Source organism: Galleria mellonella, unplaced genomic scaffold, assembly GCF_026898425.1.
Source record: "Galleria mellonella isolate WM207_F2 unplaced genomic scaffold, CSIRO_AGI_GalMel_v1 utg171, whole genome shotgun sequence".
Classification (NCBI taxonomy): domain Eukaryota; kingdom Metazoa; phylum Arthropoda; class Insecta; order Lepidoptera; family Pyralidae; genus Galleria; species Galleria mellonella.
In genome coordinates, this window is record NW_026442014.1 from 5,286,726 (window position 1) to 5,307,975 (window position 21,250).

The following is a 21,250-nucleotide window of genomic DNA, read 5'->3' on the forward strand; positions in this document are numbered from 1 at the left end:
CCACTCATCAGGGCAGCGCCAGCTATTAGCCTACCTGCCTTTGGGTCAATTTTTAATGCCTACAAATTCAAGAAATTTATATTTATTTGCTTTTATAAACTGGTACACGGTGTTGGTGGCAAATTTACTCAATTTTTTCTTTGATTAATATTGTATTATTTTTTATTTTGTCACTGTTAGTTTTCCCAAATAAATGAAAAAAAAATCATATGAATAACAATTATAAATTATTCGTTTATACTGCAAACCTGTCACAATAGAATACAATTATTTCGTATCCACAAATCTGTAATTTCCTGAAGAACGGGTCTGCCATAATACATTCCAAAAATGAGAAACATTCTTACTGAAGAAAGAAATGCAAGAGAAAAGGAAGTTTATTGATATCAGGTTACAAATGAAACAATGATACAAATGTTTAACTTTATTCTTATAATAGATCGCTAGAAGCACGAAGTTCAAGTACAGACTTGCTCCATATAAAATATTAGTTACTTAGAACAAAATAAATAAAACACTTCTTGGTGCCCGTTGTGGGCATTTTTATAATTATTCAATTTCTTTATGCTTAGTTACTTGTGCAACTTTCAACATGAAGAAATTACCAATGGCCTCGATTTAAAATCGTTTAATTTATCAACAAAGAACTTAATAATAAATCGACGGTATACTGTGATTACACACAGTGTAGTTTACAAGTGGTTACGAGTACATTTTATTAATACAAATGTATTCGACTCGACTTAATAAACGACCGCGATATAAATATTGTTACCGCATATAGTTAAAATGTTATACAATATAGTTAAAAGACTCATTACAATGAAACGTACAATCAACAAAGGGGCAGATGACACAGTGACCTGCAGCCGTCGGCCCGTCGGATCTTACACTGTACATAATACAGAACGAATAGTCACCGATCGTGTCGCTTACTGTAACATCTAGATAGACTGTTATATGTTAGTCAAACACTAACCTAGTCAATGGGTACATGCACAATAGATATAGATTACATTGAGCCTAAAAATAACAAGCAATCATCAATCTTAGCCTAAGTTTGACAATAAGCCGTCGCTATTTCATTTCGTGTCGCAATTTTTTCGATTGAACTTACATCTAGAATTACACATTTCAGAGCTTAGGGTCGGGGAAATCCATCACTCACATAGTCGTCAGTTAAAAATCGAGGCCACAACTGTTCAAATCGCCGTACTTCCCGTGTGCGAGGCGCAGCGGCTGCCGCTCCCGTTTATCAAGTGTAGAGCTGCAGCGACGAGAATAACGGCGATCACTACTATTAGCTAAACTAAGGTGACACCATGGCCGCATGATGCAACTTTAGCGTTCGTCAGGACGGCAGCTGACCACCGAATGATTTATAATCGGTCTCATCTATCGGTTCGAATAGAAATATCACTTTATAAAAAGAGGCCTAAATTCATATCGAGCCATCAAGCAATATAATGATCATACAGGTCCACACTAGCGAACGCGTAAAATGCCGCTTAAAAATAAACCGGTGGTGATGCGCTGCCGAGTCCCAATGAAACTTTTGGTTTGGCTTCACAGCCTCAGTTTCATACAATTAGTCGATACTACATAATTTTACTGACAGTTCATGTCCAATTACTATCTAATAAGTTAATAATATAAGTGGGTTATATTTTATAAATATAACCGATTACAGAATCTCGCTGTCGTACACTATAATAACATTCATGTGGATATTCTTCCTATCCTTAATTAAATATTATATAAGTGACAGTTATTACCCCATATTTATTTAATTTATACATTGTTAGATAGACATAAACATTTGATGAATAATAAAAATACGCACTCTACATTGCGAATCATGCTTTCTATTTAAAAAAAAAAGACCTTAAAATGTCGAGAGTAACTAAAACATGTTCTCCCGGAACAGAACACAAAATATAACAAATCTATACATAAACGTAATGCTAAATAGGAAACGTTTAGAATAAAAAAAAACTACTAGTGTTGCAAGACCCGAGATCAAATCGCATTGTAAATATGATAAGATAGAAATAATCTAATAAAATAAAAAAAGAATTGTTGTCGTCCCGAACTAGATATTTCACGTAGTGAAATATACACGACGTGAGTGATATTGCATTTGAACCGAAAAAAAGGGCAAGGGGTTAGTGATGAAAGCTTGGAGCGTGCGCCGCGCTTAGTCGGCGATACCGTTGCTGATGACTCCTGGCTTCGCGGCGGGCGCAGCGCCAATGCTTGTCATTCTGTAAGGGATATAGATATTGAATATACACATACATACATACATACATATATATATATATATATATATATATATATATATATATATATGTATGTATGTATATATATATATATATGTATGTATGTATGTATATATATATATATATATATATATATATATATATATATATATATATTCAATTAAATAATGACATATCAACATACACCGGTTTCTAAGTAAGAATATCAGGAACACAATTAATCCGCATTTAATGCAATAGTTTTTGCATGATGCTGGAACAGACAGACAATTTTTTTTTAGTATTATCTTAGCTCTTAATGGTCTTATTAAGACCACTCATATAATTTTTTTTCATAAATATCTCCCATGTACTCATCTAATTATAATTTCCTTATATTAATAGGTTTATGTGACTTTGATGTTTTTATAAATGCAGTCTGGAAATACATCAGAGCATCATACCAGGTCTACAGTGTATACTAACCCGGCCTGCGGAGCGTCCAGCCCCATGAGTGCAAGCGCCCGTAGCGCTGCCCGAGAACACTGTTCGTGCGAATGTTGCGTTGAAGGCCCGCCGCCGTGACACATTACTGGTGGCTCAGTTGACAACGACACTAGAGATAAGTACTCTCCGTGGTTGCGCTGAAATATTATCGTAAAACTGTATATACAAATAAGCAAATAATGTAAATACCTCTGAATATATTACACATTCATATAGTCCTAAAACTAAGCAGTATTATAAATAAACTAGCAGTCGCCCGCGGCTTCGTTCGCAAGTAATTAAAAAATAAACAGTTATATAAAATGTAATATTCAAAGTAGAAAGCAAGAAATTGTATTCTGGCTGGCTACTGACTTATTTTTTTTTTTTTTTTTAATTATAGGTAATGGGTAAATATTTTAATAAATAAAGAAATGAATATAATAAAGTATATTTAATTTACAGAAAATTTATGATTGATTATCCTAAAACCAAACCATAACGCGATTCAGAAACTACGTACGACGCCATCTATAGCAAGTTGGTATAAATTTTTTAATATTTTTCTCCGCAGACATACATTTATATAATTTCATCTTCGTTAATCCGCTAAAGAAATAAGTATTAATTATTCATTCTTCAGAATAATAGTAAAGTTTGTATATTAATAAAAAACTCAAACCTTATTTCATATATATTTCCCCTCTTAGGGAATAAATTTTCAAAAAAGCTGAAATACGTATTTGTGTAACAGCTTATATATGAAATTGTATGCTTCTACCTTTAAAAATGACAAGTTTCCATACAACCGTTTATCCCTTATTTTATCTCTAGAGACGGAATTTCTAAATATCCTTCTTTACATAATAAAATGCATCAACTACCAAAATTTCAAATTTTTAACCCCTGCTGTCAACCAATCAAGATAAACGATTTTATATATATAGATAGATAATATAATATGTAGCCTCCAGGTCAATACATACAAACAAGCACACTTACTCCTGAACATTAATGTTTGTATTGTGATTGCAGAAATCGAATCTGCGATTATCAAAAGGCGAGGCAGTGTATTAAACTACTACATCATAAAGGCTACGGTAACCATTTACCATCAGGTGGGCCGTATGCTTGTTTGCCACCTCAGTAGTAAAAAAAGTCAGTAATTTTGAAACAATTAACCAAATCCTCTCTTAAAAACAGGAAAACTCACTTTAGGGAAATCAGAAAACTGAACGGTAAAGCCGAGCAGCTCCGAAAGGTACATGAGTTGGTCCTTCGCGCCTGGAGTGTTGCCACCGCCGCCTCCCGTTGCACTCGTCTCGCTCACTCCTACAATACAACACGTGGTGAATCACATAATATATCTTATGATACCTCTATAAAGACTTATGTGTAACAGACTATTAGGATCTCTCAATCAAGATACCAGTTCATCTGTAGATCGGACTGTACATGTTTTTAACAGAATAAGACCTCATATTTTTTTTGGTCAGAGATCAGGATTCAAAATAATAAGAATAGATTCTGACCGTTGGGCTGCGAAGGTTGCCCGGAACGTTGATGGTAGTCCATGAGTAACACGCCCGGTACCGGCTGCCGCACCTCGCTGCCTGCGCCTCCGCCGCCAGCCCCGGTTTCGCCCTCCTATATCCAAATAAGCGTTCTTAATAAACAACAGTTGCAGTTGTATCTCGGCATATAACATCGTGAATCCTATGGTTAAATTATGGAAAATTTACAGTTTATTATTGTAATAGTTGAAAATATTATTAATTTAGTTTCATTTTTACAACTTATGTCACTTTATATAAACACCGTAGTTCGTTACTTATAGTTTGAAACTAGTCAGAGATTTCCGAATTTAAAACGTAAGGCCGTCATGAATAATTACAATATTGTGATCCTTTAAATAAAAGAGAAACAAATTGTTTTAATAACAAAATTATTCTATTATGATTTACTACTTATTTCGCTAAAATAAAACCATCTATGTAAATAAATTACTAAACTATTACCTATAATAGTAATAATTAACAAAATAAATTTAAACAAAATTTACACTCAAGTAATATAGTCGAATAATATAAAACATAATAAAAAATAATAACATACTTTTCTCTTGGAATCGTTGTTTTTGTTGATATCGACGGTGCCGTTGGGGCCTGTTTCCGAATCGTTAGCAGAAGATGAAGTATTGTTATCGCTCGCGTTCGAGCTCATTTCCATCGCGAGCAGTACATCTGAAAGAAATTAACATGCTGCGATTTAATTTTACATCTTCACCCGTATAATTATATGAGACTCGCACAATGCGAATTAAATACGATATAAAAGAACATAATTTTATTTAGACTTGAGGTCATTATATAAAAATCTGACTGGACATATTATTGTATGTCCTTCTTTTAAATGAAAATGTGAGTCGGCAACTCACTCAAAAGCATGTGACATTCATAGTATTGGAGGCGTCTATAGGCTACAGAGATCATTTACCGTCACATAGACTATATGCTTGTTTGCTACCCCTATAGTAAAAATATAAGGATGGCTGTAATTATTAGTCTTGTATATAGAATCACTAATCTAATCCGCACTGGTAAATAAATTATCTTTGAAAATCAAAAAAGTATACGTGTTATAAGGTATAATACTGAATCTATAATGCAATGATCGTCTTTAGGCGACTTTTAGGACATGTTCTTGCCCACGTGCCTATTTCAAGTCTGCTAGTGACCAAACCACTGTAAATGCACGATTACCTGGGATGGTAAGATATTAATCTATGCTCTATAAATTACGATCGGGAAACATAGTCTAAATAGCCATTATTATAAAGGCATAAGTGAGTTTGTTCATATGTCAATTTGTGACTTCAATGGATTTATAACTTTTACTTGCTGAAAAGTGGTAGCACCATATCTATCTTTCAAATTTCAAAAACAATTTATATTTTCCAATGTTTCTCAATTATTTAAAAAGGGCACTATTAGCGAATTAAAATATTAATCATAGAATACGCTGAATATAAATCTACCATCAAAATCTACCTACTTCATATTTTGCTTTGAAATTTTACAAATACATTTTTGCCAAAGACCCAAATTTTTAGCGACAGCTTAATAAGAATATTATTGCATGATTAATATTTAAATAGTAGGCGGAACACTTTTTAAATAATCAACCGGGGATATTGAAAAATCTTCAAGTTCTTAGAAGTGGATAGTTAACTGCGACGTTGGCGCAGGTAGGGCAGGACGTTGGTGCGTACGTACTGTGCGCGGCGCGGCGCTTGGCCGTCTTCTTGTTGGGCCCGAGCCCGGTGGCGGAGTGCGGCGGCGCGTCGCACTGCACGAGGAACTCGCGCCGCCGCGCCGCGCCGCGCTCCTCCACCACGCGGTACTGCGGGCTGCGCGCGCGCACCGCGTGCCGCGCCACCGCCAGCCGCGAGATCGGGTTGTCCGCGCCGCCGCCGCCACCACCGCCGCCGCCGCCGCCGCCCGCCGCGCCCTCCTGCGCACGCAACATTGCCAGCCATCACGAGTTAAATACAACGTAAACATATATCATCGTCATTACCTTGCCTTTTCCCATTAATTTACGGTCGGCACAGTATGCCTTCCTCTTTTAACAAATCCCCGTCAACTATCTCAAACTCACTCCACTTTTCATACATCCATCCACTATCATACTAAAGACTCTTTAAAACATTATTTTCATTTTTACACATGACATAACCATACCAAGACATTCTATTACTTCGCAACTTCTTTGTTACTGGTGCAACTTTAACACTACCCCTGTATTTAGTAATAATACAACACAAATACTGAATTACAAGTTACACTCTAATCTTTGAAACCTTTATCATTTTTCTCCAAATAATGATATACTTCTTAGATTTATTGTCCAGTAAATAGCAAGAAATGATACGACTACAAACATTAATGTAAAGAGAGTACTCTCAATGTAAAGACATTGAGAGTACTTCTATTTACTTGTTACTCCATTTATTTGTTGTTTATTGTCTTGAAAAATCTAAAAGAACTCTAACAAAATTTTTATTTAGCATTCCTACATGAAATATATAGAAGAGTTTAGATGATTAAAAAAACATTACATGTGGTAATTTTAGGAAGGATTTCAATTTAAAAGTAAGTATAAATAACTTTTTACCCAATAAGTACAGAATTACATATGAATATTTAAATTTTCATATAAAATGATATGCATGAATCATCTATCCTATCTGTACATACTACACAAGACCGTGTCGTAAAGTAGGATCATGACTGTCCTCAAATATAAAGAGTCGAGCAAAAAAAAACAAAATATCATCTATAACATAGATTTTATGTACATATAGACGCCATGATATTGAGTCTATTTGTTACCTTGATGAGGTTCCTAGGTTTCTTCTTGGCGGGCTGCAACCTGCGCCGGTCGTGCGGCGGCCGCGCCCGTAGTAAAGCGGGCGGCCAGCGGCGACGCATTTCTTCCAACATGCGTTCAGCCGCTCGCCGCTTGGATACCTTCTTCCCGTTGCCTTCTCCTTCGGTTTCCATCTCGCCGACCGTACACGCAGTGACGAACACCTGAAACAATATAGACATAGTGGTGCAATCATCGAAATAGCAAGAGTCGACAAATGCCTTTAACTGTCTTATCCAATGTGGAATTATAATCATGAACATATTAACGTTTTATGACCAATTTTGGCCAATGACCAAATATATATATATATATATATATATATAATATATATTTCGTATATTGTATAATACAAATAAAATATACTCCTATATAATATATTTATCATATCAATAATTTGACCTATAACTACAAGTATTTTAAAATTAGTTTTAGAATAAAGAAAAACAAAAAACAAGCTCCTATAATACACAATTTGAACATTGTTGTTACTATACAGTACATTTTTCAATTCAGATATAAAGAATTATTCCATAGTAAATGGTTTTTGTGTAGAGAAGAATAACAAACTGAAATTCTTATATGCATACAGATTTTATACTAACTAAAGAACTTTATTTGGTTTTAACCAGAAAAATAAATTACTTATAAAATAGAAATTGCTTCAGCTAAACCCAAATATGTGCGTTTACAATTTTATTTCATTACGACGATACATTACTGGACGATTTTAAAAATTATTTCATGTTGCTTAACCCAAAATCGACTAACAAAATCCACATTCAGTCTCCTCTTTTGTAAAGAAACTCAACACGTTTACCGCATACATAATATTTTTAATAATAATAAGTAATCGTTATTCAAGTAAACTTAATAATAAACATACCTATTTCAATAGTCATTTTTTTTTTATAAAACTATCGCCTATTTCAGAATACAATTTCAGCTAAAAAGAACGGACAAAAAACAAAGCTGCCGATTTTGCAACTGCATTGCAACTGACTTAAAAAAAGAAAGATTCTAAATTCATTTGTATTTTTTTTAATGTTTGTTTTTAATAGTTATTACTTATAACTCTGTCAGTTCTAAATACATTTAAATTTATTTTTTATTTGAAAGAATATACTTACAAATAAGTTCCATAGAAATTTTATCGAAATCGGTTCAGTAGTTTGGTTTTTAGGCCAAAATAGTTATTCTATATATCTAGTTATCTAAAACTAAACTATTAATAAGTTCAAACTAGTTTTGTCACAATTGCAGTCGGTTTTTTTGTGGGACACAATTTTTAATTATCTCAAAATAATTTATTACGTAAGGGACTGTAGTTAGCTGGTTTTTGCACTAAGAGGACGATATGATCCATGAATGCTATCAATCGAAAAAAGAATATTCTAGTTTCAACTATTGATCGCACTTTGCCTGGGGACTGGTAGCCCCATAAAATAAAAATCCGATGTTTTCGTTCATACCAAAATTGGTCCAGTAAAAAAGTGCAAAGGAACGATATTTTAATATTTTTTAACAATGATACATCCAAATTTTTGTTTTGTTCAGACCCGAAATTTCGGATAAAATTTCATGGTATCTGCTCTTCTCGCTAAATGCTTTTACATGCTACGTTTGAAGGAGCCGAATAATAGGACAAAGGGAACACATCACGGGAAAAGCTATTCCCAATTGTTACACGCGAGAGTGGGCGGATCTCATGTAAGAATACATTTTATGATATATTTTTATTAGTTTTAAAATCAATTAATTAAAAAAAAAACGCTGTCTGTCGTTATATTCCGCCTTTAACTCCTGTCACAATATAAGAATTAATTAACAGGGTTATATATATATATAAGCTATATATACACACCCAACAAAAATTATAAAGAATACAGAAAAGTACTTATAAAAAGAACTAATCAGATTCATAGGAAAGGAAGGTAATGTTGACGGTCTCAATGCAGAGAATAATACACAGCCAGAAAAACTTAATATCGCAATGCAGATTTAAGCATGAATTTTACAGCGCCATCTAGTAACAAATGCATCAACTATTTGTATAAAATATAGTCTGCTGTCAAAACAAACTACCTTTTCATTCGTGTATGATACATTTATTTTTTACTTACATTTAACCGTGGCATCGTTCGTGTTAAAAATTTTATTTTGTTCAACAATTCTGGTTGTTGGTATAGACAGAGATAAAATAGTTACAAAAAGAAACCCCCTTTAAGGAGTAGTTTGAAAAGAGAAATTACTATATTATTTTTATAGTAACTATCAGTCTGCCCTGGCTTCGCACGGGTATAATAAGTATTTTATTAGTTTTAATAGGAAAATTTTTGGAACCTTTGTACTTTTCATAGACATATTTATTATTATTTTTAATAACATATAGCCTCTCTGATAATGTAACATTCAATAGGTAAAAGATTTTTTAAAATCATTGAGTAGATTTGAATTTATCCAAACAAAAATACAAAAAAATTTAATGTTTCCTCTTTATAATATTATGATAAATAATGTAAATAACATAAATATTAAATGAAAGCAAAACGAGATGACTCTTACCCTCATGTGTGGTGGCCCGCGTTCAGATTTCACAGTGAATTGCACGGACAAGTTGCGTTTTAGTGCGAGCTCATGTACCAACGATACAGGAGATTTTACTTCTGAATTCAGCAAGTCTGCAGCACCGTCCCCTGTATAATATATATATAGAGTTGAAATTTGAAATAGTTTTACATATTATTAGCCTACAGATATTGCAATGGAAATAATTGAAAAACATATTTATATTTTCTTTGCTAGACGGTTCAATACTCAAACTCCCAAAATTTATCTACTAGTCTAAGTGAAGTACCATATAAAAGAACTTTATTTTTATAGACATGTTTATTTTTATGCTGCAGTTTTTTTTTTTAGTTTAGATTAGGTTTTATTTTATATTAAATTTTAAGTGTACCTTTCTACACAGACCAGTGTTTTATTTCTATAGCAATTTGTAACAATATCCATGGTAACAAGGCTATGCCTCTATACCCTACAATTTCACTGTCACGTTGCATCCTTCAAAGCGAAATACAGAAGCAGGTATGTACTATTAACTTTTAATATTGGAGCATAACACCTTAATATTGGAGCGATCGGCTCTAGGCCAACTAGCTACACCCACTGCGTTACCGATTTTTGCAATTACCAAATTTCGATTAGAGGTTATCGATAAATGAGTTTATTACTTACATAAATTAAATGAAAATGACGCTGCAAATTCGAGTTATGTAACAGACGCTGTTGTATTAGCGCGCGATACCACATTCATGATGCATAATCGCTCGAGGGGTTAAAGTGAGCAAAATTTAAACTGTAACCGACCGTTGTCCCCGTCGGCGGACGGCGCTTCGTCTCCTGCGGCGGGCCCGGCGGCGGCAGCGGTGGCGCCAGTGGCGGCGAGGGGCCGTGAAGGTGCAGGCGGCGGCCGCAGGTCCCGCAGCGCCCGCGCAGCTGCGTCGTGCCTCGCAGCCTGCGGCGTGGCGCCCTCCCCCAGCCACGCTCGTCCGCCCACCACCACGCGCACTCGGTACACCAGCCCGGGGTTCAGCATGCGCTGCTGATGATAAGCAACACGTCGTTATTGGGGGAAAGGGATTGGTAGTAACGGAAATCTAATAACCCCATTGCTAGCAGCATACCCTATCAGGTCGATCTCCACGCAGTCCCTGAATATAGTGAGGGATCGAACATGATGTTCTAGTAGAATACATCATGTTCGATCCCTCACTAGTGCCCCGCTAGCGTATACCGCAGTCGGGGTTACCATTCTACTATAATTCATAAAAAAAAAACACATTACTGCCAGCGATCCTAAATAGAGAAAGTATGGTTGCTTATTTGTTACGCTTTTAAGCCTAAACTGCTGAATCATTTATGATGAATTTTAGTATAGAGATATATGTGACACTGGAGACGCTCATAGGCATAGAAAATAATTTTTGTATGAAACTTTTTAACGCGTCATCCGATTTGCTTATAACTGTGCAAAATTATTGTTTAATATTTCACCTCTTTTAATTAAAAGAGGTGAAATATGGGTAGTTCAACTCTGTGCGTTTAGCCCGATAAGGTAATTGACAAAATTGTCGTAACAAGTTTGTATTATACAGTAAAATCAAATTATAATTTTTTTACAGCTTTTTACGTTTAATACTATAACAATTCACTAGATGGCGTTAAGCGAATTTTACAACGCGATATGGTTATATTTTACCAGATTAATAGTATTACAAAAAGCATGCGTTTAAAAGTTCTTAAAATGCTTTTAGCAGTGTTAAGTTTGAAAATGAAACGCGCAATAGATGGTATTGTTAAAACACGCCAATTCCAAATTTTTCATTCATTTGAATATCAAATTATTTTTTAATAAAAAGTAAATTTAATACTTCAAAATGAAGGAATTTCAGAATTCGGTTGTATCTATTTCTTTTTTACTGTTTGTTACCTCCTAGCTCCGTCAATTCTAAACCGATCTATAGAGTCGACCCATAGGGATTTTTTGTGCTTCCCCCTGCCTTAAACCATTATTTCATAGATCCTATGTGTTACCTTAACAATTTCCTGCAGTTTAAGATATCTGTATGATGATCTTTTACGTAAAAACTACCTAATGAATGTACATGGTATACTTTAAATACTGATTCAGGCGTGTAAAGGCGCGAATATAATATTTATATATCAATTTTAAAAGTACTCCAGTTTCATAAAGTACTAAAATACGACGATCTCGTGTCAGAATTCATTTATTTTTTTAACAAATACTAGAAAACTAAAATACCTCAATGACTAATAGAGCGCACGGTAGTCTCATAGCTTTGCGTAATAAGGTTTAGGGTTCGATTCTCGGTCGGATCAATTTAGGAAATAAACTTTTCTAAATTAACTTGACTGTGGGTGTTCTAAGTTGTACCACCAGATGTCTGTGTTGCCCGATTCCTCACAACGAAGGGTATCCTAGCTTGAGGAATAGGTGACTGGTGTCAGAGAGGAGGTCAATATTTAGGAGTAAACGTGTAATGGGTGAAATATAGGTGATGAATGAGTGCGAGTGCAGACCGACCTGGTAGCCGAAGAGTGCAGGCGGCGCGGGCGGGTGCGGGGCGTGGTGCGCGGGCGGCGGCAGGCGGTACGGGCCGCGCGGCCGCGGCAGCCGCGCCGCCGCCACCGGCGGGATGGACGTGTACACCGCCGGCTGGCACAGCTTCATCGCCAGCGCGTTCAGCTCCACCGTCGGCATCACTGTCCCTGCCCGCCGTCAACGGCACGTTGTTCACGCATCTCATCTCATCGCAACCACTTATAATTGACGCTACAGTTATACAAAAATCTTTTATCATGGGCGGCGTGAGCGATGTGGACGACCACTGCCCATAGTACCGTATATTTTTTTTTTAAATAATAAATTCTCCTAACAAGTCCTCAAATACATGATAAGCGATTTTTTACAAAGATATTGAAAACATATAAGGGAATTCAAAGATAAGTATATATAGGGGTATATTAAGATGTCTAAAGAGTCGGTAAAGTCAAGGTTTGCATGGAACCCCTAGTGTTGCAGACGTATTTTAAAGTGCTTATTTATCATCAAATGGGTTGTATGCTTGTTTTATATTTAATATAAAAAAATCTTATGACTGCATAAAATAGTGTTTTCTGTGTACTTTCTACGCATTAGGTGAATGTTTAGCATGTTTACGTTTCGATTTAAAAGGTGAAATATATCAATAAAACTATAGGGTAAAGAGGCATAACATCATTCAGGTTCTCTGTGACATCTACTAAGCTATTTATAGATAATGGTTACCATTTTTCACCTAACAAATTGTCTTCTTGTTTGCTACTCCAAGTTGGACAAAAAATAAGCAACATGTTTGTTGGCCATTCAGTTGTGATCTACCTGAATATAATTTTTCAACCAACTTCATAAAGGTTGTATTATTTTATGTTTGTTACCTTATAACTTTGTCAGTTCTAAACCGATTTAGAAAAATCTCTTTTTATTAGAAAATATATACTTATATGACCAATCGTCATATAGAAATTTAATCATTAAATCTTCAATTAAATTTATAGAAATTTACTAAATTAACTAATTTATAATGTTAACTGTAATTAATTAAAGGTCATTGAAATGTAAAACAAACATAATAGTGCACAAAGGCGAGCATATCTCCAATAGAGATTTCTTCCAGCAAACCCAATATGAGAAAACTGACAGTTCATTAGTAGTTACAGTCATACATGTGTACCAATCGACTTTACAATTGAAAAGACCGATAGGTATAAATAAATAAATAAATCGGTTTAGTAGTTTACTTTTTATATTTAAAAATAACAGGTTTAATTACAATTTATGTTATTGTTATTGTTTTTTTTCCGAGAGACAATGTCGTAGTGTTAATTAAAAGAAAGTGATAATACGGACCCGAGTGCCTGTGGTGCGCGTGCGGCGGCGCGAGCGCGGGCGGCGCGCGCGGCGGCGGCGGCGGGAACGCCGTGCCCGCCAGCGCCGCCGTCGCCGCCGCGTGCTGCGCGCGCTTGATGGACGAGCCCTGTGTTACAGTAGATAACCTCAATGGTACAAATTTTTTTTTTATTATTATTGACAGTCTATTGAAGTGCGCTAGTCTACTAATAAAACTTGAAGACCGATGTCTTTTTCCTGTTGTATATTATTTTATTTAGCTTTCTCCAACACCCTGCACACACAGACGGGGACTTTGTACAAAACTCGATTGATTCGGTACCTCTGTCCCATTCGTGTTGCAACCGTGAAGCAGTTGTGTTTGCATGGCTGTGTTTCGGTTTGAAGGATGGGCGTGGCCACCCACGTGACCACCCATATGGAGTGAATTTACTGGGTACAAAGGAATAGAGCCAAAGTTATAAAACTGTGCACATAGGATATTACAACTCAAGGATCTATATACACTTTAAAATTTTACATTTATTATCGATTAAAAAATTTAAACTTACTAATTTTAATAATAATAATAGTTTGATATTTTAATCCTCAATAATTATTGTTATATCAGCAATTAACTAACTAGTACTGGACATAGGCCTCCTCGCAGTTAGGCTTTAGAGATTTTTTAAGAGGGACACTGCTGCCCATTCCTCGCCCTCTTATAGTAACCTCATACAACACCCACGGGAAAGGAAGGGTGACCTATTCTATGCCGGGACAATATGGCATACATACATACATAACTCCAATTATGTATAAGACGAACTGTCAAACTGTCCATATAGATCATACTCATGGACTCACCTCAGCTGTGTATTCCTCAGTATCACCCAAACGGAGTGTTACTGTGAATACTTTCTTGTGAGCGGGTCCGGTTTCTGATGTGAGGCGGTATTGATGCTTAATCTGAAATAACATGCAATATTGGAAACAAATTATTAAATTTATTCATTTCTATTTAAAAGCGCGAAGACAAGATAGTACTATTACGATAAAATCTAACTGCATTTTGTTGTATAGACTAATCTTCTAAACTGGGGAAAGGAATTGTTAGTAATGGAGACTGAGAATCCCATTGCTAGCAATATACCCAACCAGGTCAATCTCCTCACGGTTCTCCCTGGAAACTATCATGAGTAATTCCAGATGAATTCATCATGACGGGCTAACTGGCTTGTTTTCATCCTCATCAATCACCCTTCACTAGTGCCCCTTCAGCGTATCCCGTTAATGCAGGCGGGGTTACCATTCCATTTTCATCCCATAAAAAATATTTTCTAAACAGGTATTATCAATATAAGATACCTAATCATTATGATAGGTTTATGTATATATATTAAAAAGAAATTTCCCTTTCTAACTACCACAGAAAAAGAAACAATTTTGTAAAAAAAAAAAACTACAGAGATAAACAAATGCATACTTAGAATAGCATGATCCATTTCTATATTCATTGATTTATTTTTATCGATATTTTAATAGATCTATTCTTAAAAAAAAAAACCAAATGATCACAGTTTGAGTTCCAAAATATTTACCTTTGAGTGAAACATGACAAAAATATAGACTTTTGATTGAATGTCATCGAGATTGGAGACTAAATACAGGTAGTAGTTTGTTATATGTAAATACCTTATTGTACCTGGCCAGCTCATTGACCAGGCACATAGGAGTCTTCTCTTTACTGTTGGCCTGTGCGGGCGCCGGGCGAGCCGCCTCGCCGTCGCCCGGCGCCGCGCTGCCGCCGGCCTCGCTGCTCGCCGTCGCCGGCGCTGTCGACGCCGCTGCCGCTGCATCTGTCGCTGTCGTTGTGGCCGCCGTCTCCGCACATGCACTCGCGCTAGCGCTCACGCCGCTGTTCGACGTTGAATTCGTGCACGCCGTCGATGTTACTGCGGATACGATTTTGTTACACGATTAAATATTATAAACAAAATATAATGGTATTCATAAATATACATATGTACTTACGACAGTTTTCGCTAATGCAATAATAAGAGGCATTAAACACTCGTCCCATAATTTTATATTAAGTTCCGCAAAATAGGCGGATATTATATAATAGTGACAAAATTAATGTGGTACTATATTCTCTTCATAAACATCTATTTCAGAAAGAAATTGATATTTTTTTCGTTAAATCGGTTCAGAATAAGTAAAGATATTGAATACACACACAAAAATACAGTCCAATGAAAAAAATACTCCTCTAGTAGCTTAAAAATTAAACATATACAATAAGCAAAAAACTTGAACACGACCATGCCATAGACAATGGAGTTTGTACAGTAGATGTAGCGGATATAAATTTGTTACTGCTTAAGTCACGTGGTTTAAAATTATGCTCAAGTTATTTGCTGGTATCTATAATGGTATCTATGGTATATAAACTATCATTCAAAAACACTAGGCGAAAAATAATATAACAATATGCAAAATTATACTTATTTATAATACTTAAGCGTATGAAACTGATGGAAGACGTTAAATAAGAAATTGTGGAATACAAAAATGAAAAATGGCGAATAAAATTTAAAACACAAAACAGTGAGCAACAATAAAACTAACATCAAGTAAACAACTGACCGAAACTAGAGTTTAGCTTAGACTTCGTTGACAAAACAGGCGACGAAGGTCTGCGCAGACCTAATGGTATAGAAAAGTAAATTGAAATAAATAATTTACACAATATATTACACTTATAAATAAATTTTAAATTTCGAATTCAATAGTCGTAAACACATTTGTTGTTGTCTAATTTTAGTATTAGTAATTAATCAATTCCCAATTTCTGTTTTCTATCCTTATATTTGTTCTATTAGAGTTAGGTAAGAGAACTGAGTAAGTAAATCCCTGTATAACTTATTTCAAGTAGGTCCCAGAGAGACTATTCCACAAGCACAATGCACCTTGTAATTATATACAATGTAAATTAGTATCTTGTCACGTTCATTTGAGTCTTTGGTTAATGACATTGGTTAGTATTTCAAAATTATCTAACTCACATATTATTTATGAATGTGATCTATTAGTTTTATTTCTAAAACTTTTTTAATACCATGCATATATCAATATCTGAACTTTAACAACATGAATTTTAATTATTTTATATATCAATTAACTTTATGGACACTCAATATTATATATGGTTCCTTTCATACATGTGCTTATATTACTTGCATTCACCCACTCTAACTTGCCTACCTCGCCATGGAATCAAAATTTTTGTTTGTATAAGTAAAATCCGTTATTGGCTGTATTCATAAGAGACTTAGCATGTAAGTTATTTTTTAAGAGCTGTGGATTTTTGTATAAAATAAAATAAAAAATAAATAAAATAAAAAATATTTGGTGTATATATGTGTGGAAGTATAATAACACCTTAGTTCTTTAGAATAGCTTAACAGGAGTCCATTCTACTGTTAGGTGACAGTTACCACTTTCCATCGCACAGATCGTCAGCTTGTTTGCTAATCCAATTTGCATCAAAAAATATAGTATAAAGAAACCAGTGGTTCAACAACTTTGACAGGTCCAAAAAAGTAACATAATAAGTTGGAATGCATTGCTCTGTGATTGCATCCATTGCATCCGAGTTCGTGTACTGCTCGTGTACCTGTGTGCGTGTGCTGCAGGGGCGCGGGCGGCGGCGGCGCGGGCGCGGGCGCGGAGGGCGGTGGCTGGTGCGGCTGCGGCTGCGGCTGCGGGTACAGCGGCGCCAGCACGCCCGGCGCCGGCCCGTTCGCCGGCCCGTACCCGCCGTGCGTCGCGTACGGCCGCCGCATGCTCTTCATTGGTTGCTGTTCATACATACAATGTGCGTTCATTCATATTATTGTAAATCATTCTTACTATACCCACACAGATAGCGTTAACGTGCAAATAGGAACTACATAGAGGTTCTATCATAAAATAAGATATAGCATTTAATAGACTTGTTTACAAGATGTTTCACTTTTTTATGTTTCTATTTGTGCTTGTTATACCTATATACATACCATACATAAATAAATATTTTTACAATATTAAATAAGCAATTCATGATATTTAATCAAGAATTAGATAATAATAAGTATGATAATTATGTACATGTTTTTGAGTATGACATATTTTCATATTTTTGTCTGATTTACATTCATTGTTATATTGATAAATATGTAAATTCTACAAAATTGTGTGAAATTTCTCACAAAACACAAACAAGTATTATGATAAAGTTAGACTAAAAGACAAAGAGTATAGAACAAACTAGAACATAGAAACAGGTATATTTACATTAACAAAACAAAATTGTTCATGTATATAATTCAGCATTGAAAGAATGCTTACAAACAACTAGTGTGTTAACATTAAATAAAAGTTTAAGAAGTAAAGGAAAAAGAAACATTCATTGTTCTTCTTCCAGAATAGAAGAAGAGGCAAAACAACAATTCGTTCATTAGATAGTGAACTAAACTATTAAAAAAAACGCTAACTCACCGGTGGTACTGAATGGTGTTGCGCTGGCGGATGATGAGGCATAGCGCGGATGGGGTGCGGCGGGCGTTGTGAGGGCGCATGGTGCGGCGGCGGCACGCCCATGGCCGCGCCCATACCGCCCAGCGCCTGACCATGCCCGTGCCCGTGCCCGCCCATGCCGCCACCCGCTTGTGTCGGTCCCAGGGGCACCCTTCACATACAGTCACACTTATATACATTGACATACAGAACACCAGGATCCTTGACAGACACCTGCAGCAATATGTGCCACCTTCTAACCTATTCTAACAATTTAGGCTTGATAAACCATAACACACAGTAGTCCAAGGCTAAGTATTAAATTGCTTGGATGATTGACTACTTAACTGGCACATTGACATAATACACTACACTATAACAGTTTACACTTGAAAATGGGATAGGCAAAATTTCAGTTACACATTGCTTAAACCATGAGAATATTATTTCAACTGCAAACTTCCAGTCCGCTCAATGGAGCGGCGTACAGGTCTGAAGAAAGTGCGAGACCTTGCATTCATTGGCGAGTCTAGATTGCTGAATAGATACACTGTCATATGTTCCTTTGTATTGCTCATTCATAACCAGTTCGAATAACAAAGAGCGCCGCAAAAGACCCTCGACTTATCAACAAATTACACAGAATTTGCATATCAATGGTTATGGTACTGCATGGACATATAAAGAGTAATTTTATTAAATAGTGTCACAATGTTGAGTGGTCACTCACATTATTCACTGCTAGATAAAACATATATACCTAATACATTTTTGTAATCTACACTATCAATTTGTTTTATAAGGTGAAATAATTATTAAGAATGTACCTATGAGTAAAGGATGTAATATTTTTTTTAGTTACACTAATGAAGAGTAGTGTAGTTAGTATGATAGAAATTACAATAATAGTTTTACATTTATTTAATATTCATCACTATCATTAGCTAAAAGAAATAGCATGAAGATATTGAGGGCTCTAAATCTGACGCAGATAATTTACAAATGCCTGAACAATGTCATTACATATATTTTAATAACATACTTTGAATTTGGTATAATGCATCTTACACATTGTCTGACCCCATATATTGGGATAAGGTTAGGCAATGATTATAAAATCAAATTAAACTTTATTGAAATCATTGTGATAAGTTTAATTTATTGAATTTCTTGTCAGGCTAACATAATAAGTATTTAAGGAATATATTAAATTTTTACAATACTTTGTGAGTTGTATGAACCAAACTGATAAACAGTTATTACATTTAAATACATTAAAATATAAATCAACTACATTAAAACTAATTCATGGCCAGTGGGTACCCAGTGAGTCACCAGTGTTTATTCATAATTAAATAAAAATTAGTTTTGTTCCTTGAACAAATGACAAAATATTTGATCTCAGTTGTCATTTAGATAGTTGGTTATGTTTATCCACTGTATTGATATCCATTATGGATGATGATATCAAATGGTAAATATTACTTCACTATTCAACAGATATACAAATACTTATAAAATAAAAAAAGAAGCTATTTTCTACATAAAGGAGGCATAAAGTAGCCAAGCTTCCATTTATGTTTACCTATTTATGTGAGTATGTCTGTTATGGTTATGTTTTTTAATATGCTAAATCCCCATATAGGTTATTAGATATGAAAATCAAACTGTTGTTTACTGTGAATAGACCAAAATTTTGACATTTCAAGTATTTCATACATCAAATTATTATACTTCTGATTTGATTTAGACTACTGTATAAATATATGAATAACCTGTTAGCTTCCCTACTTACTAAACATAGTAAAAGATTTTACAACCCATAGTTTTAAAAATGGATATTATGTACTATACAAATACTAACAGACAAGCATAATTAACAACAACAATAGTTAAAAACATTTAAGATATAATATTTATGCTTATAAAAAAAACAAACTTTAAAAACCCATTCTAAACAAAAAGCTAACAAAGTATCTGCATAAAGTGAATCAATAAATCGCTAAGTAAAATAAAATAATAAGAAATAAAATAACAAAAATACTGAACGTTACACTACCTAGTTAATGTTACGTGCCTGTTCTCTCTGTGAACCTGATGGGGCGGCATCTGATGATGTGCAGGCATAGCTTGATGACCAGGCATATGCTGCGGCGGGTGCCCCGACATCGGCTGATGATGCATGTTCGGGTGATGCATCATCTTCACCAATCACTGTCCACATAACAATCACAAACAAAACTGTAAATTTTATGAATGACCAAAAAATAAACACAGCGATCGGTACTTGACTTGTGAACGAAAACTACAATTTACAATATTTTCTTACCAATAGTTTGTGTCAAGTAGTAATTATTACCAAGCTATGCGTTCAACATAAATCCAGTTATAAATCACGCCAGTATGTTTTATTTTGGCTAACAGTAAAGAAAATAGTCTCGTTCAACATGCGGCCATGTTATTAAAAATGTTGCCATGTCATGCTAATGCCATTACTATTATCTACCAATGTTGCCACCACAGTTATGTTTAAGTTGCCAAGCATCATAAAATTAAAACTGCTCAAGTGCATGTAAGTTGAACTGTTTAATTCATATCACAAACATTCCATAGATAAAATAATTTATAAACGTGTTTTTGAGTTCTTAAAACATGGAAAGTGATAACCATCGCCTATAGACATAAGCGATACCATGGACATAATAGAGTATACTGTTTCGCCCATGATACTCCCCATGCGTTACCATTCCTGAGGACTTAGGTGTTATTCCTCTGTACCCTGTAAATTTACGTCATATCCCACCCATCAAACCAAAACACAGCTATGCAAACACAACTGCTTTACGGTTGAAACATAAACGGGACAAAGGTACCCAAGCAAATGACTTTTGTACAAAGTCTCCCTCTGGTAGGTATATGTAGGTATGAGGGAACTTTATAGCTTTTTATATGAAGTATATAACTAATATAATAATTAGTATTGCAGGATAGCTTTAAAAATTCCTTTACATTAAATTTTTTTATATGGAATCCTAAAAAGTGACAGTTTAGCTTATACATC

General features: G+C 34.9%; 1 protein-coding gene across 5 annotated transcripts; it reads right to left on the reverse strand.

The window, feature by feature from the left end:
- Nucleotides 1–411: 411 nt before the first annotated feature.
- Nucleotides 412–20,678, reverse strand: LOC113518400 (double-stranded RNA-binding protein Staufen homolog 2). 5 transcript variants are annotated; one of them, XM_026903306.3, is made up of 18 exons: nt 20,519–20,678; nt 20,267–20,403; nt 18,172–18,361; nt 17,309–17,492; nt 16,279–16,338; nt 15,325–15,584; nt 14,497–14,598; nt 13,651–13,777; nt 12,286–12,470; nt 10,548–10,782; nt 9,744–9,874; nt 7,142–7,342; nt 6,023–6,260; nt 4,863–4,990; nt 4,280–4,394; nt 3,961–4,079; nt 2,748–2,905; nt 412–2,264 (listed from the first exon to the last, which is right to left on the reverse strand). In XM_026903306.3, the coding sequence occupies exons 2-18, from the start codon at nt 20,389–20,391 to the stop codon at nt 2,198–2,200; spliced, it is 2,625 nt and encodes an 874-aa protein (XP_026759107.2). In that variant the 5' UTR covers nt 20,392–20,403; nt 20,519–20,678; the 3' UTR covers nt 412–2,197. The 5 variants fall into 5 exon arrangements, with proteins under 5 accessions (XP_026759107.2, XP_026759106.2, XP_026759105.2 ...); XM_026903305.3 differs by having other exon boundaries at nt 12,286–12,464; nt 20,249–20,403; XM_026903304.3 differs by having other exon boundaries at nt 10,548–10,779; nt 20,249–20,403.
- Nucleotides 20,679–21,250: the final 572 nt, after the last annotated feature.

What these genes read in the sequence shown, in the direction of transcription:
- LOC113518400 (XM_026903303.3), bottom strand. Translation starts at nt 20,391, where the DNA reads ATGATGCATCACCCGAACATGCATCATCAGCCGATGTCGGGGCACCCG. An exon ending in AGGCACGTAACATTAACTAG is followed by an intron (nt 18,362 to 20,248) that starts GTAGTGTAACGT and finishes CTGTATGTGAAG; the next exon opens with GGTGCCCCTGGGACCGACAC. An exon ending in AGCTGGCCAGGTACAATAAG is followed by an intron (nt 14,599 to 15,324) that starts GTATTTACATAT and finishes ATGTTATTTCAG; the next exon opens with ATTAAGCATCAATACCGCCT.